Source organism: Rhinolophus sinicus, chromosome 6, assembly GCF_057876585.1.
Source record: "Rhinolophus sinicus isolate RSI-liver-muscle chromosome 6, RSI-T2T, whole genome shotgun sequence".
Lineage (NCBI taxonomy): Eukaryota > Metazoa > Chordata > Mammalia > Chiroptera > Rhinolophidae > Rhinolophus > Rhinolophus sinicus.
In genome coordinates, this window is record NC_142506.1 from 69,141,219 (window position 1) to 69,164,494 (window position 23,276).

Consider the following 23,276-nt stretch of genomic DNA (forward strand, 5'->3'; position numbering starts at 1 on the left):
ATGGAATTTTAAAAATACTCTGCCATATTCATAAAATAAAAACAAAAAAATTTAAGACTATAAAACGAGGAAACACAGAACAGAATACTATTTCCCTTTATGAAAAGCTCCGGGACGGGAGTGGTCCCGGCTCTCATTTGGGGGGGCGTGGCCCCGCCGATTTCCTGGGGAACAGGGTCAGCTGGGGGGACTCAGCTGTGTCCTGGGGCGTGGCCTCCGTGCGCGCGCGTGTGCAGGGCGATGGGGCGTGGCCTGCGTGACGGGGCGGGGCGAATGGCACAGTCGGTGGCACCATGGCGAGCGGAGGACCTCGGAGCCGGGCCCCGCGGGCGCTGCACTCGGCGCGGGCCGTGGACGTGGCCTCGGCATCCAGCTTCCAGGACTTCGAGATGCTGCACGTGCACCTGGACCTGCGGGCCGACTTCGGGAGCCGCACGCTGAGCGGCACGGCGGCCCTGGACCTGTGCTGCTTGGCGCCCGCGGGCGCGGCCGAGCTGCGGCTGGACTCACACCCGAGCCTGGAGGTGACCACGGCGGCGCTGCGGCGGGGGCCGCCCGGCCCGGGGGAGCCGCCCGGCCCCGAGGAGCCCGTGCGCTTCCACACGCAGCCCTTCGCGCGCTACGGCTGCGCGCTGTGCCTGTGCTTCCCGGAGCCCCGGCCCGCGGGGGAGCGCTTCCAAGTGCTGCTCACCTACCGCGTCGGGGCGGGGCCCGCGGTGAGTGTGCAGGTGGCGCCCAGGTGTCCGCACAGTGTCCAGGCGCCCCCAGCGGAGGGGGAGGAGGGGACTCCCACCGCCCAGGGCACCGCCGCCCTCCACCCTCCGCGCGCGCTCCTCCTCCAGGCAGGCGCCCTGGTTTCCCTCTTCCGTGCTGGCCACCACTGTCCTGTCCAGCCCTCCGGCCTCTCCTCCCTTCTCTTGCAGTGATTTGTCCAGATTATCCCTCAGACCCTCTCTGTGCCTCCTAGCACGTCGCGTGTCTAGCGTCCTTTTCCGCGAGGCAGGGAACCTTGTCCTAGGCGGCTTTCTGGATACGGAACTCTTCGTAATTTGGAGTTAATGTTGTCCGGTGCTGACTCAGGCCTTCGTGCTGTGTGCCCTTGTCAGGGCCACAGGCGGAACCAACTCTGGACCCGGGTAACTAGTTTCAGTTTCCTTCTGTGAACTTCTGGATTTGCTTAACAAAAGAATTTCAGTAGAAGTAAGAATTGGAATTGGAGTGTACAAGGCTTTATAATCAGGTGGCTTGTCTTGATTGACTTCTAAGCCTTAGGTGGGTGGGTGGGATATGGTAAATAAGCTGTGGCGGACACCTGTACATCGGAAAACCCTCGGTGGAGAGTCCTTAGGCTGTGGTTGCACGTCCTGCGTGAGATGCGTGGGTTCAGGGCTGCACAGCAGGCTGCTTGCCTGCAACGAGTGGGTTTATCTGGCTAACAGTTCACCTTTTGCTCTTACAGCTCAAAGGGCAATTCTGTTTGCATCTTTCACCACTTGGGGAATAAAGGAAATTATGAGAGAATTTGTTTTAAAAATGAAAGTCTAAAGCAATGCAAACTGACCTCTAAGGCAAAGGAAAATCCTAGGGCTCCCTGGGGATAACAACGTCTGGAAATGTGTTTGGTTTCTCTGTTATATTCTGGTTCCTGGTTTGGGGTAGGAACTAGAGATTAGACAGGATAATGGAAACATTAAGCCCTCGTTGAATTTGCCTACTGAAAGTGTTGCCTAAAATTAAATATCAAAACTAAGGCACAGTGGCCAAGAGCCATGCTTACAAAGAACTGTCCTTTGCACCAGGAAGGTCTCCATTGGTGGCACTTGTCTTTATTCCTTCCTCTCATTGCCCCCTCCCAGGAGAGCTCTCACCGTAATCCCAGACTTCAGACTCTTTCTATAGTGTATGTACTGCTTCATTCTCTTCTCCGTGTCGTTAAAAGAGAAAGGAACAAACAGGCAGGTGGAGTAAGGAATTACGGTGCAGGGCGATGGCCAGGCCTCGTCCGAGAGAGGTTCAGCGAGCCGTCTGCAGACCTGCCTAACCATGCCTGGTACCTAGTGAGAGCTGTGAGCGCTCGATGTCACGCCTTGAACTATCGTCATTAATCGGATCAGTTCAGACTAACAGAAAAGCTGAGCAGGCAGTGCAGTTTCCGTGTGCCCTCCACACACTTCCCGTCCATGTTTCCGGGTAGAGTGCGCTTGGTGCCGTCTGTGCACCACTGCTGACGCAGCTGTTCTGAATTGTAGCCCGAAGCCCTTTCCGATGTCCGTAGTTTTTACTTAGTGTCGCTTCTGTTCCAGCGTCCCATCCAGACTACCGCAGTGTATTTAGCTCTCACGTCCCCTTAGGCTGCTCTGGGCTGGGACCGGTTCCCAGACTGTCCTTGTCTGGGGGGGACTGACAGTTCCGAGGAGTGCTGGTCAGGGGTGCAGTAGGGTGCCCCTTGTTGTTTTGGGTGACGTTTCTTTCATGACTAGACTGGGGCCGTGGGTTTTGCCTTTTTAAAAAAATAGACTTTATTTTTTAGAGCTGTTGTAGATTCCCAACAAAACGGAGTGGGATTTCACAAAGGTGGGTGCCATGTTCGTCACACACTGAGAATACATAGTGACCACATGGCGAGCGACTGGTGCTGACGCGATCACGTGGCTGAAGTGGCTCTGTCATCGCCACCGTGAGGTTACTCGCCTCTGCTTCTTCCCATTTGTACTGTTCTCTTTGTAAATAGGCTCATTAAACTTTTCACACAAAGAAACCAAAAACTCAAGCAAAGAAAAATATCCCCATGTGATGTCCTCCTGCCTCTTAGATAGGTCCGCAGTGTTCAGAGCCCCTCCTCACAGCTGTCCAGGCAGCCCCCCCCCACCTGTGTACCTGAAACGCACCTCCTGTTCCCAGGGTCCCAGCCCACACCCACCAGCGCCTTTCTGTGGCGCCTGAGAATGCTTCTCCCATCCTCCAGCGTGTCCGTCTTTCTCACTTTGGGGGCCCAGCCAGTCGCTCTGCTTCTCCTATGAAACCTTCCTGGAATCCAGTCTTTCTTTGAAATTCTAACGGCACTTGGTGCTGACATATGCTCCATCCTTCCACGAATATACTATCTGTTGTACGTGAACCTATTTTTGCTGGAGGTGAAAATGGAATTTGTCGTGATTGCTCAGATCTGCCCTGGGTTAAGGGGTAGCAGAAAACCCCTGAGACTCATAGCCTGTACCTGTGTTTATCCGGAAAGGAACACTGAGAAAGGAGGACACGTTAGTCACAGGCTCCTGCCAGTGAGCGTCGGCTTTGCTGTGTCTTTTATCACAAGTTCAAATAGAGCTGCTTCCGTTTTCATTTCTTGATGAGAAATGGCCACAGCGAGAAGGACCCAGGAGGCGGACGGGATGACAGGGTCAGAGCCAGGCCTGGAATTCCTCAGGTGACCCATGGGGCTCCGTGAGGAATGGGCCCCTCAGGCTGTCTCTGACGTGTGAGGTGGACGCCACACCTTGGCACGGATTCCAAGGGGGTGAATACTCACCAGGAGAGGTTGTCACAGTCGGAGCCCGAGGGGCTGGCAGAGCGATTGTAAGGATGACCTAAAACTGTCCTGTACCAGCTGACTCCTTGGCTCTGGCTGCACCAGCTCACGTCGGGTCAGTTCTGAAATGGACTCTGCTCTCTTAGGTTTGCTGGCTGGATCCCGAGCAGACAGCGGGAAAGGAGAAGCCCTTTGTCTACACCCAGGGCCAGGCGGTGCTGAACCGGGCCTTCTTCCCTTGCTTCGACACTCCTGCCGTGAAATACACGTATTCGGCCCTGATTGAGGTAAGGGGTGACCGGGGACCTGCCCGTGGGACTGGAAACAGACCTTCACGTCTAGGAGGCCGTGTCTCCTTGGACAGACTATGGCATCCGTCCCGTTGGAGCTCTGAAAATTCCTCCGCCCACAGAAATGTTATCTGCGAAACCCATCAGTTCAGCCCGTTTGGTTTTCGGCGGCGGCCTCCAGCTCACTGCCAGGTCGCAGTTTGCAGCCATCAGCAGGAGGCTTTCTCTGTTGTCAGGTGCCAGATGGCTTCACCGCTGTGATGAGTGCTGACACCTGGGAGAAGAGAGGTCCCAACACATTCTTCTTCCAGATGTCCCAGCCCATCCCCTCCTACCTGGTGGCTCTGGCCATCGGAGATCTGGTTTCGGCAGAAGTTGGGCCCAGGTAGGAGATAAAGATCACGGGCAGGGTCATGGGATTGACGCCCGAGGCTCTGAGGCCTCTGAGCGGTGGTGCCGGCGCCGGTGGTACGTGCGGTCTGGAGGCTCCGTGAGGCTGAAGCCTGACCAGTTCCAATCCTGTGTCTGCAGTGGGGTCGCTGCCATCCTGGGCCGCCTGCAGAGTGACGTTGGGGCTTAGGCAGCAGTTCTAGAAGACTGATCTTTATTAGCGTCTTTAAGCTCTAAATTCCCTTCTAGTATCTCTACTCACTTTTTCATCTTTGCATCATATCTCCCCGTTTTCTCTAGCACTTGGTTCCTGGAAATACATGACCTTCATCTCATTGTTTCCCTCTAGAGAAGCAAGTGACACAGATATGCAGGAAGTTAGGTGGTTAGTTGGAGTACAGCTTTCTCCTGGCTACCGTGTTATCTGTCAGTGTAGCTTCATCCTGACGTGACAGGACCAGAGGTGGGACAGTACAGCTGGACACTGTCCCCACCTCTGTCGCTGGCTCTTTATCTCTGTCCCTGCCTGGGGGAGGTGGGGTCCCTGGCAGGACTAGTTACCAGCCTCGGGCCTCATAGCTGGGTGCTTAGCTCCGCTAGGGTCACGGGTCTTCCCTCCTGGGTCTCAGAGGGGACAATTGATGGGACTCCATTGACATCTGTGTCCCCCCGCACATACTCAGAACAGTACCACAGCCTGGAAGGACAAGCTGCCCTGCTGCCTTCCTGTAGAGGAGGCATTCGGTGACCAAAGGAGTGGCATTTTAGAGAATTGACTCTCGCGAAGTTTCCGTTAGAGAGGCTGTGAACTATTAATGGGAAGTGAGAGAACAATGTAGTCTGAGCACACTGGGTAATAGTGAGTTTTGACCCCTCTGTAATAAAATGACAACGCAGTACATCCATCCAGGTGACAGAGCCATTTAGCTGCTGATGGCTAATTCCTTCCCCATCAGGTGGACAGTCCTTGCCTCACGGGTCACATCTTAGGGTCGGGGGGGTGGGGATCCTACGGTGTGAACTGGGAGGGTGTTCCAGCAAAGGGTGCCCCCAAACCCAGTCGTCCCCACAGGAAACTGCTGGGTATCCCCGTGATTCCTCTATTATAATCTCTTCTATCCGTACACACACTCGATGAGGGACGTATTACTGTCCATTTTGCAGATAAGCAGACAGGCTTCGGTGAAATGGTTTGTGCCGTCCCCTAGCTGGCAGAACTGGAATGCAAATTCAGGTGTAAATTTCTTGTGTAAATTTTGCACTAGCATCTGCTAGTGGTGAGATTCCAGCCGGACTGAGAGCATCCTAGTCTCTTCTGACAGAGGCGCATGTGCTGGCGGTGATGTCACGGGTTCAGGGACTTCGTTCATTGGCTCCCAGGCTGGGGATGGAGGGTCACGAAGTAGTTCCTTGAAGACACTCACTCCTACAGGCTCTTTCTCAGCCTGCGGCCCTGTCACGTGATCTTTGGTGGCTGCGCTCCAAGGGGATGGCCCATCCAGCACCCGGGGTGGAGGGTGGCTTCACGATTTCTCGACCTCCTCTCTTCAGGGAGCCTTCTGTGCCGACTCAGCCGCTGCCGCTCTCTAGAACCTGGGCAGCCCTTACTGTGTCCTGCACCTTATTGCAAACTGCAAACCCCTTGGCCTCAGTCGTTCTGACCCCACCCTGCTGACCTTCCAGCGCTCTGGTGGCCTTGCTCCCACCGCACCCCTCCGTCTGCCCCTCAGGCTCCCGGGGCCTCCGGCCTGGCCACTGTCCCGGCTGGGTGTGCGGTCGCTAAACTCTCACCAACAGGCCAGCGCCTGTCCTGCTGTCAAGTCCCAGCCCCAGTCCTCCCCTTTCCTTTCTCGCTTCTCACCTGGGGTTGGGAGATGGAGGAAATTATGAAGCTGTGCATACTGCCACCACGCATTTGGGGTTTCTTGGGAAAAGTTGGAATTAAAGTTGAAATAGACATTTGTGTGATTTTCAAGAAAACTATAAGTGTCATCTTCAACTACATGTGTGCGTTCAAAATTGCCTCCCTCTCCTCCCTTCCTCTCCCCCTCTCCCCCTCTCCCCCTCTGTCTACCCCCCAACCTTGGAGCACAGCCCATGTCCTTCCCACTCAGCTAGGTTTCTCACTGGCGCTGTGTGTCACCCATTTCCTGCTTCCACCCCACGAGGCCGACCTGGGCTCTTGTTAGTCAGGTGTGGGGAGCGGCCTCTTGGATCGGTGCTGGTGAGCTGACCTCGCAGCTCCTGTCTGTCTAGCTGCCCACAGTCACCTTCACGTTGCTCCAACATGCGACAGAGGCCCATTTTCTACAGGTGTTTTCAGGCTCCGGCCCCTGCGATGGTCTATGGACACCAGTCCACCTTCTCTGTTCTCTTGTCAGGAGCCGGGTGTGGGCCGAGCCCTGCCTGATCGGTGCTGCCAAGGAGGAGTACGACGGGGTGATAGAAGAATTCCTGGCGACGGGAGAGAAGCTTTTCGGGCCATACGTGTGGGGAAGGTGTGTTCTCCCGGCTGGCCATGCCCTGCCTCCTGTCTGTCCCCTGTCTCCTGGTGTCCTCCTGTCCCCAGCCCCAGAGGGGAAGGGCTCTGCCAGGCCGCATGCACTCTTGCGGGGGAGGGGACCTTGAGGGAAGACTAGGGAAGTGGTGACAGCGGCCTCGTGCTGTAGCTCTCCTGGTCGCTGGAGGCAGCTCCCACCTCGTGTTTCCCTCGAAATCCTCAGACTGTAGTCCCCTCAGAGAGGCAACTCTGCTGGGTCTCTGTGACCCCAAGTTGGCCACTGGTGAGCTCAGGTGCTTGGAGGGAGAATGAGGGCAGAAGGTTTGGAGAGCAAGCCTGGGGAGGGGGAGTCCTGGCGAGTTGCCTGGGGACCCAGGAGCCTGGTGTCATCTCTGCACCTGCCGGCATCACGTCATTTGCAGCCTGTCGGTGGCTGCATCTCAGCATCTGGGAGGAGGCTGAGAAAGAAGGTCCTGGCTGGGAAGGGAGGCGGGTCTGCCCTGGGAGCCCAGGCCTCCCGTGACCTCCCGCTTCCCGGCAGGTATGACCTGCTCTTCATGCCGCCATCCTTCCCGTTTGGAGGAATGGAGAACCCTTGTCTGACCTTTGTCACCCCCTGCCTGCTGGCGGGAGACCGCTCGCTGGCCGATGTCATCATCCATGAGATCTCCCACAGTTGGTTTGGGAACCTGGTCACCAATGCCAACTGGGGCGAATTCTGGCTCAATGAGGGGTTCACCATGTACGCCCAGAGAAGGATCTCCACAGTCCTGTTTGGTGAGCCAGCCCCCGTGTGGTGGCACTGGGGGGTGGGGTGGGTGGCACCGGAGGCGGTGGTGCGTGTGGGGGAGGGTCTCAAAAGGGCGTGGCCTGAATGACCCTCCGGAGCTGAGCCCCCCACCCACACACGCACCTAGGCTGCAGCCGCACTCCTGCTGTTCTCCCGACAGCCGGGCAACCCTGCAGGACAGTGGCTGGTTGTCCCCTGGCAGTGAGGTCGTTACTAGTCAGTCAGATGAGTACAGTCACCACCTATACTCACACCAGCTTTGTACGAGGCCCGGTGGGAAACGCATCCTTTAACAGCTTTGCAGCGGCCCAGTGAACCATGTGTGTGTGTGTGAGTCCACTGTGACTGAGCACAGACACGTGCCCGAGCCACGCAGCCGGAGAGGGCGGACCCTCCAGCTGGGCCCAGGTGTGCGTTTAAAATACTTGCCCAGTGCTGTCTCATTATTGAAGACCCGCTGTGTATCAGGTGCTTTCAGAAATACATTTATTATTTCTCTGACCAAATTCTATTTTGGTGTTTATGGAAAAGCTCACCAAGAAATATGCATCCATTGTCTCATCGTTCAGAGACAGTCAGTGTGTTGGGAGCTCAGCAGCTCACCAGAGTCAGAACTCACGAGCACAGGGGCAGCTGGTTCAAACCCCTGGACCCCTTCCCACATTTTTAGGGACAGAAGGAGACGTAGACACCTGTAGAAAAATGTTGGGTGATAGGTGCTCTTGTCCCATGGGAGCAGTTCAGATGAAAATAATCTGTTCATAAAAGATGAAATTACTACCACTGAATGTGTTACTCTCAATAAAAATGTGTGGATAGGGAAAGGTCACTGTGAGAGGACCAGTGTGACTCCACGTCTCCCGGTCTGGGAGAGACCCACAGCCTGAGCTGCCCAGGCCCTGGGAGGCCCAGGGAGCTGGGGCGCAGGCCCGTTCTGTCCTGGGGTCCCCAGGAGGGCTGGGCAGTGAGCGCAGGGATTGCTCTTTCTTCTTGTGGCCACCAGGGGGCAGCACGCCTGCCCCAACAAGCCGGCCGGCTTGATGTGCTGACGGGTCTTGGGGCCTCTGGTTCCCTCTGCCCAGGAGCTGCCTACACCTGCTTGGAAGCTGCCACGGGTCGGGCCCTTCTCCGTAAGCACATGGACATCGCCGGTGAGGAGAACCCGCTCAACAGGCTGCGTGTGGTGATTGAGCCAGGTGCGGAGGCCCTGCCTGACACCCCCACCCGACCCTCCGCTGGGGAATGTAGGGAACTGACCTGGGGACAGATGGACCCCCAGATGGAGCTCAGCCATCCCGGCTCACGGCACGTGGGCGCTCTGTCCGGTCTGTGCATCCTCGGTGACTTCACGCTGCATTTGTGCAGATTTGCCCGTCACCTTACAGGGCTCTTTGCGTTCCATTCTGTCCTCAAGCCAGACCGTGGGTTTGTAGAGGATTTGACTGAGTACCATTGAGCTGAGTGACTTGTCCAAGCTCACGTGCTTTTGCGTTCTAGCATTTCTCTTTGGTGCCACACGTGACTAATCTCAGCCCTTGTGTGCAGTTGAAGATAACGGTCCTCGGTGGCACTATGAGAATGAATGTCTCGTAGACTCGTGATTCGTTTATTTTAGGCTAGAACCACTCGCTGTTCTGTGAGGGGAGGGGACTGCATGTGGTGACCAGGGGGCTGGAAAGGCATCGAGCCCTGCGCTCCAGCCTAGGTGTCCATAGAACCCACCTGGGAGCCTGGAAGGCTGTTTTCCTTGTCCTTCCAGATGGTTAACAGCCCTCGGAGGCCTCCCCCAAGGTGGGAGCCAGGGTGGGTCTGGAGTGCAGCCTTCCGTCCTCAGGGAGGCTGGCTCTGACCTCTTCCAGTCACTCGCGGAGCCTGGAGCTCCAGCAGAGCCACTAAGGTGGCAGGTCGCACATGCTCAGGTCTGCTGCCCTCTGCCAGGTGTGGACCCGGATGATACCTACAATGAGACGCCCTACGAGAAAGGCTTCTGCTTTGTCTCCTACCTGGCCCACTTGGTGGGTGACCTGGACCAGTTTGACAAGTTCCTCAAGGTACCGTCCACTCCACGGTTGGGGAGAAGAAAGACGCGCTCAGTGTGGCTGGGCCAGAGCACGAGGGCAGAGGCGGGCGGAGGGTGGAGGCCCGAAGGACGCTGTCCTCCCGCGGGAGCCAGAGCAGCTGCGGTGACGTCCCCCCTCACAGGCCTACGTCGATGAGTTTAAGTTCCAGAGCATCTTAGCCGAGGACCTTCTGGACTTCTACCTGGAGTATTTCCCGGAGCTGAAGGCACGGCGTGTGGACGCCATTCCGGGTGAGCAGAGGGGCCGGCCCACAGGCTTGCGGGAGGTCGTGGACAATCTCCTCTCGTCTACACCTGGGCAGACGGGGGTGGGGGACGCCGGGTCAGAGTCACCTGGCAGGTGCTCTGGGGGTCGGCGCAGGCCGCAGAGTGATGTCTCTCCCTCCTCTTGCCTCCTCTTCTCCTGTGTGTTTCCTTACCGCTCCTCGTTTTCCTCGCCCCTGGGCCACGTGGTCAGACCCTTGGCTTGGCCCAGAGCTGCCCACGCGAAGCTCACCGAGCCGGGAGCTCGGGGTTGCCTGGGGTGGCCTTCTGAGTGGGGCGGGTCCGAGTGCCACCTGAGGCCCGATGCCTAAGCATGGAGGCACCCCTCACAGATGACGCAGCCGTCAGATACCCCCGTGTGCTGTGAACTTAGAGGCACCTCGCGGGTTGGCAGAGGAGGCAGCCTCCTCTGACAGCTGGATTGCCCTGGCTGGCAGAGCACCCACTCTGGTCAGAGGCCCACCTGTGAAGGCCATGAGCCTCTGTAGCTAATAATTAATAATTACTGAGTGGTTGCTATGCAGCTGGCAGCGTGCTGAGCTCCTGATGTGTATTTGTTTGTTTAATCCTCACTGCTGCCAATGAGGGCAGGGCCTCTCCCCATCATATGTAAAACGAGGTGCAGAGAGGGGAGCTGACATGTCAGGGCCTCTGGCTCGACGGCTGAGCTGGGATCGACCCCAGGCCTGGCCCAGAGCACCAGCCACGGACGTCAGGGAGACGTGCAGGGTACCCGTCCGCTTGGTTCGGTCAGCAAACCACACTTTCACAGTAGAAAAGGGGCAGTTCCGTCTGTGGCAGTGTCCGGGCATGAGGTGACGGGAGCGGTGCTGTGAGCAGCCAGAGCTGGGTGCAAAGGCAGGCGGCCTGAGGCCTGGGGAGTCACGTGGTCGAGTTGCCCGGGAGGCTGCACAGGGTCTGACAGTATCTTTTCTCCAGGCTTCGAGTTTGATCGTTGGCTGAACACCCCTGGCTGGCCGCCCTACCTCCCTGACCTGTCCCCTGGGGACTCGCTCATGAAACCTGCCGAAGAGCTGGCCCAGCTGTGGGCGACAGAGGAGCTGGACAAAAAGGCCATTGAGGCTGTGTCCATCTCTACCTGGAAGACCTACCAGCTGGTTTACTTCCTAGATAAAATCCTGCAGAAATCCCCTCTGCCCCCCGGTAAGAACAAGTAGGTTATGTCTTCGCCCTAGTAAATCACGGCCCCTTGTTCAGGGCTCTCTGTCGGGCCAGAGGGAGACTCAGGAAAGTTGTGATACTTGCTCCCGGGTGACTGCCAGGTGTCAGAGGAGGGCAGCAGGGGGACGCAGTGCTTGTCGGGCAGTGTGTCAACAGAAGGATACAGGTCACACGCGCGAGAGCCCCGGGGCCTGGAGTAGGGAGCCATTGTCGTGCATCCAGGCTCTGCTGGTCATCCGTCTAAGCTCTCGCCTGTGTTACGTCCCAGTCCTGGTGACCCTGGAGTAGGGGCTGTGATTATGTGGCCCCGGCGGCCGAGGCCTCCATGTGCTCTGCCTGTTTGCTGCTCTGCCAGAAGTGGCTCCACTGGGGGTGTCCCGTGAAAGCTGAGATGACGTAGGCTGGAGCAAAGTGGGGCCAGGCCATCAGGGATACATGTGCTATAATCCAGGAGTGAAACAGGGTGATCGCCCACAGTCTGTGACACTGTGGGGACATTTGGTGGAAGAGACTCAGAAATTAAGGCAACTGTGAGAAGAGGACGTTCTTCCAATTTTGGAGCATTGAGCGGGCGGGGTGAGGAGTGAGGTGGGCAGTTGGGACCCCCCCGAAGCCACTCCCAGTGCCTGAGGGCCGTCATACGTCTTAGGCCGGGACCCAAGGCTCTGCTGCTGAAGTCATGGCTAACCCTGCCTGCACTCGGCCTGCTGGGGGGTCACTCGGGTCGGTACCTCGGTGTCTAATCACACGCTGTGCACCTGGAGCTACCGTAACACTGTCAACTGTGACCGAAAAAGTAAAACGATACAAAAGATACCCCGTTTCTCTTTCCCAGGGAACGTGAAGAAACTGGGAGACACGTACCCGACAATCTCCCAGGCACGCAACGCGGAGCTGCGGCTGCGATGGGGCCAGATCGTCCTGAAGAACGACCACCAGGAGGAGTTCTGGAAAGTGAGGGACTTCCTGCAGAGTCAGGTGGGTGCCCGCGTGCGCCCGGTGGGCCTGTGGGCGAGGGGAGCCTGCCCGCGCGGGTGAGGCCTGACGCAGAGCCGGGGGAGCGAGTCTTGGCAGGGAGGCCAGAGGTCAAGGGGATGAGTGACCGTGAGGCTGTAGGTTCCCACTCCCCGGGGAGCCTGTGACTTGGGCAGGTTCCTGCGCCAGCTGCGTGTCGTCACCCGGCAGATCCGCCCTGCGGGGAAGCATTGGGGCAACTCGGATGCTGGTGCTCAGAGCCCCTGAGCCCTCGGGAGGCTGCTCAGCGCCTGGGCTTCCGGGACTGGCCAAGTGGCTGATGGCAGCATGCCCATTGTGCGTGCGGGTTGCCTTCTGTTGCCAGTGTCGGGCCTCAATGCTCCTCAGCTCCGTGCGCTGAGCCTGGCGTCTGCCGTCCGCTGGCTGCCGACCACTGGCAGCTCCCGAGAGTCTGGGTCCCGCTTGTTTTGCTGAGTGTAGCTGTCCCATGCTGTCCTATGTCGGGGGCACCGATGTCGCCCTGCCTGGATCCTGGGCCCCGAGGCCATGCCAGAGCGAGGGCGCTCTTGTCTGGGAAGCCCTTGTCCCAGCCCCGGGGCACCTGACAGGACTGCTGGGACCCGCCCTGGGGCAGGGGCTAGACAGACCCGGGGCCGGGCTGTGGCGGCCACGCGCATGTGTTTCTTGCAGGGAAAGCAGAAGTATACGCTCCCGCTATACCATGCGATGATGGGTGGCAGCGAGGTGGCCCGGACCCTTGCCAAGGAGACCTTCGCGGCCACTGCCCCCCAGCTGCACAGCAATGTCGTCCACTACGTGCAGCAGGTCTTGGCGCCGAAGGGCACCTAGGGGCACCTGGGGGCACCTAGGGGCACCTGGGGGCACCTGGGGGCACCTGGAGGCACCTGGGCCGTGGTGGCCCTGCCTCTTCCCACGGACCGCAGCTTTCAGAATCATTGTCCCCAGTTCCCATTTCCCAGGCACGGCCCTGAGTTTATGTCCCTCGGGACAGTCTTCTCCGGGCTTGACATCTGTGACTCGTGGGGATGTCACTGGACCCGAGTCCTGAGACCAGAGACCACCCCCTGGCTCAGTGCAGACCCTGGCTCACATGGGCCCCCTGCCCCCTGAGCGTCGGCCTGGAACAGAGAGCCTTCTGTTTTTGCTGGTTCCTGTGTCGTAGGCAAAGGGCTGCATTCTGGATGTTCTTTTTTTCCAGTTTAACCTTTATTTTAATAAATATTTTTGAGTGAAAAGTGTTTAAGTTGGAGTTGTAGATTGAGTGACTATGAAATTCCTTTTCTCAGGTGTCCCCTTTATGTGCAGGTGTCTGAGACACTCACTGGGGGAGACCTCATCCTTGGGTAGCTCCCAGGCTGTAGGAGATGGGGGCACCACAATGCATGTGAGAAGCACAGCAGCATGGCTGTAGTGCAGCTGTTCAGGAAAAACATGCAAACGAATGGCAGCCCAGCCCTCCCTCTGGCAGGTACGCCCCACCTACAGTGTCACTTCGTCCTCCCTCCCCCCTGCGGCGTCCTCCCCGTCCTCCCCCCCCCCTGCGGCGTCCTCCCCGTCCTCTCTCCCACCTGCACCACCCGCCGCGTCCTCCCCTCCACTCTGGGCCTCGCAGGCCTTGTGGGCTCGCCTGCCTCCCAGCCTGGATAACTTCCTGTTGTGATGCTGTACTAGTCAGAGCCGGTCTGACTTCTGGTTTCCTCGTTTGCAGTGGTACCTACGCAGTCAGCAGCTTAGGTTTGGATTATGGGATAAGGGAAGGTTGCAGGGAAATACTTGGATACTTGTAAGTTGCCTTTCTGAAGTACAGGCCCCCGAGCCAGTCTGTGGCTCTCCCTTGGCTTGGGGTGCTCGTGCAGGTCTCCCCGCCCTGCACAGAGCCCAGCACTTACTTATGAGTAGACTTGTTCTCAGCGAAATCAAGCTGCGGCTGGCAGGCTGCGAGTGCGTCTTTCCCCACGGAGAGGGGACTGTGGGTCTCAAGAGAGGGTCTTGGGGCCCAGGATTGTACGGGCTGTCGGCCACAAGCCTTTCCAGGGCTGTCCCTAGCAGGATGTCCCAGGCAAGGATGATTTTACGGCCATCCAGACGCCTCCCTGCTCCCCACTTGCGGTCCAGCTTAGCGGCTCTGAGACCAGTGGCCTCTCCTTGTTGGCACAAGAACCTACAGCATGAAGGAGCCCCTAATAACGGTCACTCTGGGGCTTTCCTGTGACAACCCCTGTGACCCGTGGATTTTCTGCGTCCTCACCAACTTGTTCACCTGCCCCCTCGTTCACCTTGGTGGCCACCCAACCGTCCTGCTGGCCGTCGCTGTCCTTTCTGAGGGCTGGGACGCATGCCCGTGTGTGAGAAGAGGCTGTGCCCTGCCATGGGGAGGGCACTGCCCAGCCTCCACTGCACAGCCCCCTGACCACCCCACCCTCCAAAGCACTGAGCTCAAAGCTCAGGCTTTTGCAGCACCTGCCAGAGCACTGGCTACTGGTGACAGGACCACTTGGGGGGTGAGTGAGCCTCCAGCCTGAGGAACCCGTCAGCTCAGACCCACGTCTCCCATGAGGGCAAGGGGGCTGCTGTCCTTCCTCTCGGCCTCTCTGGTCCTCCGGCCCCACCCTCGGCAGCCTTACCCTGCTGCACTCGGGGCCTGAGCCTGTGAGCAGCCCTGGGCTGGGAGCCGGTTCTCCCACATTCCAGGCGGAGTGACTGGGCAGAGGGTGTGCCTGCCTCAGGCTCCTTGGGGGAGGCCCCTGGGGGGCTGGGGAAAATCCTGGGAGCCCTCCTGCCCCCCAATAGAGGGGCCCTGGGCCTTAGCCGTCCCCTGGGTCCCTGCAGTTTGAGAGACAAGGAGGGTGAGAAGCAGGTTCACCAGGCTGCACTGAGTCCTCGGGCTGCGGGGTTAAGGGGAGGGCAGCCCTGAGGGCAAGTGCCCTGTTCTCTGAGTAAGCCCTTCACCCCTGAGCTGGGCAGTGAACCCCCGGGACAGCGATACTCAGAGCCCACGTCATAGAGAAGGAGCCAGGTCTGAAGGATCATAAGGTCCAAACAACCTTATGCTTGTTTTTACAGATGGGGAAACTGAGGCACAGAATCCCGTAGCTGGGGAAACAGCGGAAAGCCAGGCTCCCGCCTCCGTCCTGCCACCCCGTGCTGCCCCCACTCAGGGCCTCAGTGGGGTTTGTAGGACGCGGTCCCTCGAGAGCAGCACACATGAGGGCCTCACACTGCCCTGGGGACAGCATGGCCGGCCGTGGAGCTGCTCGGAGGCCCCTGAAGCCGGGGACACGTGGCATAGAGCAGCGGCACCAGTCGGTGGGCTTGAATCTAGGCCCTGCCACTTAACGTGCCCCATGCAGCCTGGGCTCCGTGTATGAAAAGGGGACGACCTTCCCTGCCTTACAGGGTTGTGTGAGGATGAAAGGGGACTGTGCTGAAAGTGCCTGTGAAAACGGGAAATCACATGAAGCGGCCCCTTTTCTTGTTTGAGTGACAAGGGTAGTCAGGCTCTGACCACTAGGGGGTGGCAGACGGTGCTAGTGACGGGCCGGGAGAGGAGATGAGGTGGGAGACCAGACAGAGGCATCCACAGAGCCCTGCAGGAGGCCCCGGAGAGGCATGAGCAGGCAGGGCCAGGTCTCCACACGCGGCTGCAGCAGCACTGATGCTTGGTGGGGGCCGAGCAGGACGAGAGGGCCAAGGCCTTGGCAGCAAAGCAGGTGCCAGTGAGCAGGCCTCAGTCTGGGGACACGGGCCCTGGGCGAGGCTGGCAGGCCTGTCCCCACCCAACAGCCCATGGACTCTGCCTGGGGAGCCTTTCAGCCTGAGTTCTGGGGTGTGGGGCCCCGAAGGTCTCCGGGCCTTCTCTCCCTACTGGGCCCTTTGTCCTCAGATCTCCGGACGCTTGGGGCTAGCAGCCTCTGCGACCCAGGTCTCCCCCCCCACCAGCCGCTCCCTGCCTCCCAGGCTTGCCCCCCACCCTCTGGAGGAATTTCCTGAGCCTGAGGGTGGCCGAAAGTACAGCGCTCTCCTCGCAGCGAGCCGCCCACCACCCGCCCAGGCCTGTGCCCTGTGCCCAACCCCAGAGGGTGCGGGATGACCGTCTGACAATCATTAAACCAGCCGGGCTTGATTTCCCAGCACGCCAGCGAGGACCTGGGCCAAGTGGCACAAAATATGCAAATCACCTGGGGCCAGGCGCCCAGTCTAAAGGCCAGGAAATCCCCTGGGTCCAATGAGCCACCAGCTCAGGTTACCGGCGGGCGGGCGGTGTAAAGGCCTGGCGGGGAGGGGCTCCACGCGGCTATTTAGGCAGGCAGGCGTGGAGCCGCCGCGCTACCTGGCCAGCCACCTGGATCTCCCGCCTGCCTGCCGGCCCTTGCCCGCCTGCCTGCCACTTCGGTAGGTCCCCACCTGTCATATTCCCCAGCCTGGGCCTGGGGACAAAGGGGCTTTGCAGTCCTGACCTGCCCCCTGCGTCTCTGCAGTGTGGAGTCCCCAGCAGGAGGGGCGGCGACAGGGCGGACCTGAGAGTCCGAGAGCAGAGGGACCATCCCTGGGAGGAGCGGGTGGACATGACGGCCCAGCCCACACCAGGGCCCGGCCTGAGGTGGGGGCCCGGCAGGGAGCCTGTGCCCCCAGCAGCTCTGAGGTCTTGGCTCTTGTGGAAGATGGGGTGTCTGGAGAGATGGGGACCTTCGTGTCCCCAGGCTTGGCTGGAACAGAGTCACTGGGGACGCGCAGCCCGTCCCTCACCAGCCTGTGTCTCCCCAGGCAGCCTCATGGCCGCCACCTGTGAGATCAGCAACGTCTTTAGCAACTACTTCAGTGCCATGTACAGCCCTGAGGATCCCTCTCTGGCCTCTGCTCCCCCCGCTGCCACCTTCGGGGCCGATGACCTGGGGCGGTCCCTGAGCAGCCCCCACATGCCGCTGGAGGGCGCAGGTGCGTCTGGTGGGGGTGGGGGTGCGGGTAGGGGTGGGGGGCAGAAGGCCCCCTAGGAGCCTGTTAGGTGTACTAGGTGGACGGGTCAGGCAGGGAGTCGGGGGCCGGGGCCGGGGCACTGGGAAGAGGCTGAGCCGCGGGTAAGGCAGGTGAACGCCGCCCGGGAGGGCTCTCGAGCACAGAGCTGGGCCGGGAAGGCTGAGCTGCCGCTGTGCTGGTCCCTTGCAGAAAAGGCCAGCTGGTTGGGCGAGCAGCCCCAGTGCTGGTCAAAGGCCCAGGTGCTGGACTGGATCAGCTACCAGGTGGAGAAGAACAAGTTCGACGCGAGCACCATCGACTTCTCGCGCTGCGACATGGATGGGGCCACGCTCTGCAGCTGCACCCCCGAGGAGCTGCGTCTGGTCTTTGGGCCTCTGGGGGACCAGCTCTACTCGCAGCTGTGGGACCACTGTGAGTCCAGGCCCTGGGCCCCCGGGGTCACCCGCTCAGTTAGGGAGGCTGGTGCAGGGCTTGGCCCCGTGTCCTGAGCCCAGGTCAGCAAGGCTGTGGGAGGGACCAGCCAGCGAGAGCCCCTGAGGGTGAGCCTGGTGGGAGGGCCGCCAGCCTGGGCGCTGACCCCTCCCTCCATCCTCATCAGCTTCCAGCTTTCCTGATGAACTCAGCTGGATCATTGACCTCCTAGAGAAGGACAGCATGTACTTCCAGGAGACCCTGGGGGACCCAGGCCCCTCTGGTGAGAACCGCCTCCCCCACTGGCTTTGTCTCCCCAGCTAGGAAGGTCAGCAGGTCGTCACACCTCTGGTGGCCTCAGCTGTCCGTGCGCGGTCCTCTGAGCCCCGTCTGAACCCTCACATCCTCTTCCCAGACCACGGAAGCCCCTTCGGCCAGGAGATGTTGGACGACAGCCAGCAGGCCAGCCCCTGCCGCCCCGGCAGCTACAGTACAGGGGCCCTGTCCCCCGGCAGCTCCGACGTCTCCATCACAGGTGAGGGGCTTCGCCTGAGACGCAGCCTTCCTTCCCCCAAATGTCCCTGAGACCCTGGGGCCCAGGCCTGGAACCCGTGCCCAGCAGATGGTACAGGCTGCGGGGGGACTCACTCAGCCCACCTCCCCTAGGGACGGGCGCCTCTCAGAGCTCCCACCCCTCAGACTCCGGTGGCAGTGACGTGGACCTCGACCCAACGGACAGCAAGCTCTTCTCCAGGGGTGAGTGGAGGCCGTCCCAGTGGGCGGTGCCGGGGCCAGCCCTTCCCCCGGCCCCACGCTCCTGACCGTCCGCTCCCTCCATAGACGGCTTTCCGGACTACAAGAAGGGGGACCCCAAGCACGGGAAGCGGAAACGGGGCCGGCCCCGGAAGCTGACCAGAGAGTCCCGGGAGAGTCTGGAGAGCAAGAGGAGCAAACACGGTGAGCCCTGGCCCCTGCGCCCACTCCCTTCCTATGGCCACGCACAGGCCAGGGCTGTGTGGCATTGGCCACCAACCAGCTGCAGAGCCTGTCATGGGAGTGCCGGAAAGGCGGGGACACTGAGCTGCTGGAGGACGTCCCCTCTGCGTTTGCCCCCATCCTGCCTGCTGGAGGGGTGCCCTGGGTGGTGTGAGGATGCAGCTGCTGGGAGTGGGGAGGGCTCCGACCGAGGATGGGGCCTGGTTGCTGGACCCGCAGCCCACAGACGGCTTCTGTGCCGTCGGCTGGTGGCCCCGGGAGCTCGCCCCGAGGCGCCTCCCCCACACACAGTCCCCTCGCTTGCAAGCACGCTGGGCCTGGCTGTTTCCTTCCTGTCACCAGGGGCTTATTGCTCCCAGGAAGCCGTCCCCTCGTCCCCCAGGCTGGAGCCGGTCTGGGGTCCCATACTTGCCGAGCCGGTGAGCTGTTGGTGTGCTTGCTATTTAACTGTGGCCATAGCACAGCGTGTCCCAGGCACTGTCACGTCCCAACCAGGCTTCGGTCAGTCTTGGAGCAGGAGCACGTCTGTGCTGGGTGAGAGCCGGGCCTCCCGGACTCCCCGTCGGGACAGCACCCGGCATTCGTGGGCGTGTGCTGGCACGTGGCCAGGCCACTGCTGACACCTGTGGTCTTGCAGCCCCCAGGGGCACCCACCTGTGGGAGTTCATCCGAGACATTCTCATCCACCCGGAGCTCAACGAGGGCCTCATGAAGTGGGAGGACCGGCGAGAAGGCGTGTTCAAGTTCCTGCGCTCCGAGGCCGTGGCCCAGCTGTGGGGCCAGAAGAAGAAGAACAGCAGCATGACCTACGAGAAGCTGAGCAGGGCCATGAGGTGAGCGGCCCGCCCGCGTCCCAGCGGGAGCCAGGGACAGCTGTCCGCGCTCCCACCTGTGCGTCCTGCAGCGTGAGCACCACAGCAGGTCTGCCCGTTGCGTGGAGCGTGCGGTGGCACGGAGGGAGCCGAGGCTGGCACAGAGCAGCACAGGGAAGTGTGACAGCATCTCTGCGTGACCCACGGGGCACGCCGTGCAGAGAGCGTTTGTTGGCCAGGCCCATGCCGCCCCCTCCCAAGGCAATCAGGTTGCTTGTCTCTGGACCTCAGTTCCCCCCAGATCACCACTAAGCCCTGAAATCGAGCAGTTTCATGACAAGCCCAGGGCAGACGGTGCCCCAGTCACAGGTTAGGCCTGAGCGCTGCCTCCTTGCAGGTGGGACGAGAGGAGTTTCAGAAAGCGGGTCAGGCTCAGGTTGGTGGGGACAGGCCACCTGCGGACGGGTCGTGGGGCCGGGAGAGGACATGGGCGGCGGCTGGACGCCAGTGACCGCCCGTGTTGGTGCAGGTATTACTACAAGCGGGAGATCCTGGAGCGGGTGGACGGCCGGAGGCTCGTCTACAAGTTTGGCAAGAACTCCAGCGGCTGGAAGGAGGAGGAGGTTGCGGGGGGTCGGAACTGAGGGTCCCAGTGGACCCGGGAAAGTGCATGGACTTGAGACCAGCAGCCCCTCCGGGACGACGGCCGGTGAGCTCCCGCGGTGCTGCGGGGGAGGCTGAGGCTCCCGCTGTCCCCGGCCGGCTGCTCGTGGAGTTACAAGCCCAGGGTTTGAAGTGACTTTTCCGCCAATGGTGCCGTGCGCGTCGCTCCCTTACCGGTGCCTCCCAAGGCCCCTCCAGACGTGGCTGCGGACACCGCCGTCCTCCTGTAGGCGCCTGGTTGGAGGCGAGGAGGCCTGAGGCCCAGGGTGCTGTGAGCGAGGAGACAGGACACCCTGCACCTTCTTTCCAGACTGGCTTGGACCCGCGGGCGGGGGTCAGGGTGCTCCCTAATTTATGTGTTATAAATACGTCAGATGTACATAGAAATCTATTTTTTCTAAGACAGCCCCCTCCCCACTCCTCTCCCTCCGAGTGCTGGTGGCCACACTGACCATTATCAGCTGGGCCCGCGAGGAGTGGGGGTGCCGGGACCCTCAGCCAGGGCCCTGGCTCCTTTCTTCTGAGTGGAGGCACAGACCTCCAATAAAGTGCCCTCTGGGCTTTTTGTAACCTTCGTCTTAGCGGCCTGTGCACTGAAATGTGGGCAGCGGATTGGCTAAGGTCACGGGGCTGGGAGACAGACGGAGCAGGGTTGGCCGGCCGGAGGGGAGGCTGAGGCCAGTTGCAGGGCAGGGTTCCTGGAGCCATGGCCTGGCTTTGTGCTGTGCTGCGCGGGCCAGGAGGACGTGAAGCTGTTGACGACCGCGGAGGCTTCCAGGGCCTGAGCTCAGCCGAGTCCCGACGGTGTGTGGTGACCTTGGCCACGCCGGCCCCTGTGGCTTCTTCCGTGCTGCAAGGTGGCATTTGGACCTGAAGGTCTATCAGAACCTAGAATTGCATGTCCGGCCTCGTGGACGAGATGCTTCTGCATTCCAGCCAAGGTGGCTCTACGCTGACTGTAACCCGAATCCCAGCTCTTGTCATCTGACAAGAAATCAGTTGTGACCTATGGAGGGAGAAAACAAGGCAAACAGAGATGAGCCTCCATGAGAAAGGGCAGGGAGGGACTGGCCGTCGGCAGCCTAGTCTGTGCCCGGCGCTGGGCCCCACGCGTCGCTCCCAGGGTGAGCCAAGGGGGTCTGTCGTGCCCGTTTTACTGATGCAGAAGGTGGGGTTCCACAGGCCAGTGACCGAGCCAAGGCCACTCAGGCTGTGTCTCGGTGCACCTGCCCCGGGGCTGGGGGCTGATGGCTTAATCCTCAGCAGGCCCGGGACTGTCACTCGTCTGGAGCCTGTGAGAGGACATTTCTATGTGGGGTCTGCATGTAGGGTTCCTTATGAAGAATGGCTTACAGGGAAAGGTCCTTAAGTTTGAGCCCATCGAAACCCCGCTATATTTATAAGTTTAAAATGCTGGTTAGTGGTCTTAGAAATACGAGATTATTCACCAAAGGAGTGTGGGTTGGGATGGGCTCTTGGAAAACCATGTGCGTGGGAGTGGGGTTTGCTCTGGAGAAACGGGCAGTCAGAGGGCCGTGGGGAAGTTGGCTGGAGAGAGCAGAGGGCCCTGTGAGACCCTGGAAGCTCCTGGAACCATCTGGAAGGAGCTTGCCTCTGACATGTGAGCAGGTGGCCTCAGAGGTGACGGGTGACGTCACAGGCTTCTCCCCAGACAGACCTGGGGGCTGGCCCGCCAGGCACGTCCCCTCTGAGGCCCCTTCAGCAGCTTAGCCTAATAGTACCGTTTCTTGAGAATTCGCATGTGTTGGTGCCGTGTTGGTTTCTGCACCCACATTATTTCTGGGGCCCCTAGAGCAAGGTTACACTGGTTGCAGAGTGAATGATGGGCCTCGGGCACCCAGGGCACAGCCGCTCCACCCGCCTCCCTCTTAGGGGGGCAGTGACACCCACACTGGAGGTGTTGGCGGGAAGTGGGGCCCAGCCCCTTCATCCTCTGCCAAAGGGAGGTGCCGCCAAGTGCCACTCTCTGACCTTCGTCCTGTTTCGGTTTACGAGGTGCTTCCCTCACCCCATTATCTCATGTGGCCGTACCACAGCCCATGTTCCTGATGGAGCTGGTGGCTGGTCCAAGGTCACCAGCCAGGTGAGGAGGGCACCAGAGCCCAGGACTCCCGCCTCCAGGTGGGAGCCCAGGTGACCGCTCTGTGAGGAGTCTGGGGGCACCTGGGCAGTGCTGGGGGCAGGAGGGGTCCTCTGCTCCCCCCAGAGATGTGTTTCTTACTCAAGTTTTCCCCCAGGGCCCTGCAGAGCCAGGAAGAGTCCTGGGCTGGCCCTTCTCGCCCTCCCAGGCACCCTCTCTGTTGGTGTCAGCCCCCCTTACTCCCGACTCTCACCAGCGGGGCCCCTGCAGGCTCCCACCTAGCGTCCCCGGGGGCCTCCGCCTGGGCGTGGCCCAGAGCTGCTGGTCACCTCTTATCTGCTTCCATGGGATTGGGTGTGCTGCTGGGCAGGTCAGAGGGAGGTCACCCCTCCCGAGTTTGGGTGTGCCTGCCTGCCGGCCTTCCCGGATTCTCCCACAGCCCACCCCCACCCACTTCAGGGGACACCTAGCTTCACCTGCCCTCCTGGGCGAGGTGGGTGGACTGACTACTTGTATTGAGGGTTTATTTCGATTTGCCCTTTTTTTCCAGTTACTTGTTTCCACAGCTCTCCCTCCCTGAGCGGGTTGTCAGAGTCTCTGGGCAGCGACGGGGTTACTCATCCCAGCCCCTGACACAGCGCCTGGCACAGAAAAGGTGCTCGATAAATATTTGTTAAACGGCCCTGTGACTCTCCCTGCCCCGGCCACCACCTCCCCCTCAGCATACACTTGCATACATGCTGTCACACGGTCACACGTACCCCTCAGTCACACAAACCCAGTGTCACACCAGTCACACACACGCACATACATACATGCAGTCACACACACGCAGTCACACAAACAAGTTACATACACACACAGAAACACACACACACACAGCCTCCCCACCGTGGGCTGCCCCCCCAGGCTCACGTGGCCTCAATCTCTATCTATACTGCCCATCTCCTCCCTGGGGACCCACCGACCCCTCCTTGAAGCACTTCCTGGCCCTCCTGGGCCCTTCTCCCACAGGTGGGCAGGCCTTGCCTCCCGGCAGGGCCCTAGTGCAGAGCCTGGGCTGCTGTGAAGTTGTAAAAGGTTCCAGAGCACAAACCAAGCCCGGGGCTCCTCCAGGCTCGGTCCTCTGGACGAGGGCACAGGTTGCCCACCTGAGCAGCCAACCCTGCTGCCTGCAGCCCCCGGGCCTTTCAGAGCCGACCCCCCCACACCCACACACCTTCTCCTGCAGGTGTGTCCTCAGCAGTCACCAAAACAGGAATAAGTTGCCAACTTTTTGAAATCAGGACAATTCTCAGAGA

The 23,276-nt window shown here is 60.2% G+C and overlaps 2 protein-coding genes across 6 annotated transcripts; both read left to right on the top strand.

Moving 5' to 3' along the window:
- The first annotated feature begins 252 nt into the window (after positions 1–252).
- On the top strand, positions 253–13,261 carry RNPEP (arginyl aminopeptidase). Of its 3 annotated transcripts, XM_074317122.2 has the most exons (12): positions 253–716; positions 3,673–3,813; positions 4,053–4,201; positions 6,588–6,704; positions 7,248–7,483; positions 8,579–8,692; positions 9,435–9,547; positions 9,699–9,807; positions 10,780–11,004; positions 11,858–12,000; positions 12,688–12,852; positions 12,883–13,261. In XM_074317122.2, exons 1-11 carry the CDS (start codon positions 294–296, stop codon positions 12,844–12,846), a joined length of 1,929 nt encoding a protein of 642 aa, XP_074173223.2. In that variant the 5' UTR covers positions 253–293; the 3' UTR covers positions 12,847–12,852; positions 12,883–13,261. The 3 variants fall into 3 exon arrangements, with proteins under 3 accessions (XP_074173223.2, XP_019606464.2, XP_074173224.1); XM_019750905.3 differs by having other exon boundaries at positions 12,688–13,261; XM_074317123.2 differs by lacking the exon at positions 253–716 and adding an exon at positions 770–1,136 and having other exon boundaries at positions 12,688–13,261.
- An 89-nt stretch (positions 13,262–13,350) lies between these two features.
- ELF3 (E74 like ETS transcription factor 3) lies at positions 13,351–20,448 on the top strand. 3 transcript variants are annotated; one of them, XM_088799195.1, is made up of 10 exons: positions 13,351–13,486; positions 15,082–15,324; positions 16,783–16,953; positions 17,182–17,403; positions 17,591–17,686; positions 17,819–17,938; positions 18,070–18,159; positions 18,244–18,360; positions 19,037–19,232; positions 19,741–20,448. In XM_088799195.1, exons 1-10 carry the CDS (start codon positions 13,420–13,422, stop codon positions 19,853–19,855), a joined length of 1,437 nt encoding a protein of 478 aa, XP_088655321.1. In that variant the 5' UTR covers positions 13,351–13,419; the 3' UTR covers positions 19,856–20,448. The 3 variants fall into 3 exon arrangements, with proteins under 3 accessions (XP_088655321.1, XP_074173225.1, XP_019606465.1); XM_074317124.2 differs by lacking the exon at positions 15,082–15,324; XM_019750906.3 differs by lacking the exon at positions 13,351–13,486 and having other exon boundaries at positions 15,183–16,410.
- Positions 20,449–23,276: the final 2,828 nt, after the last annotated feature.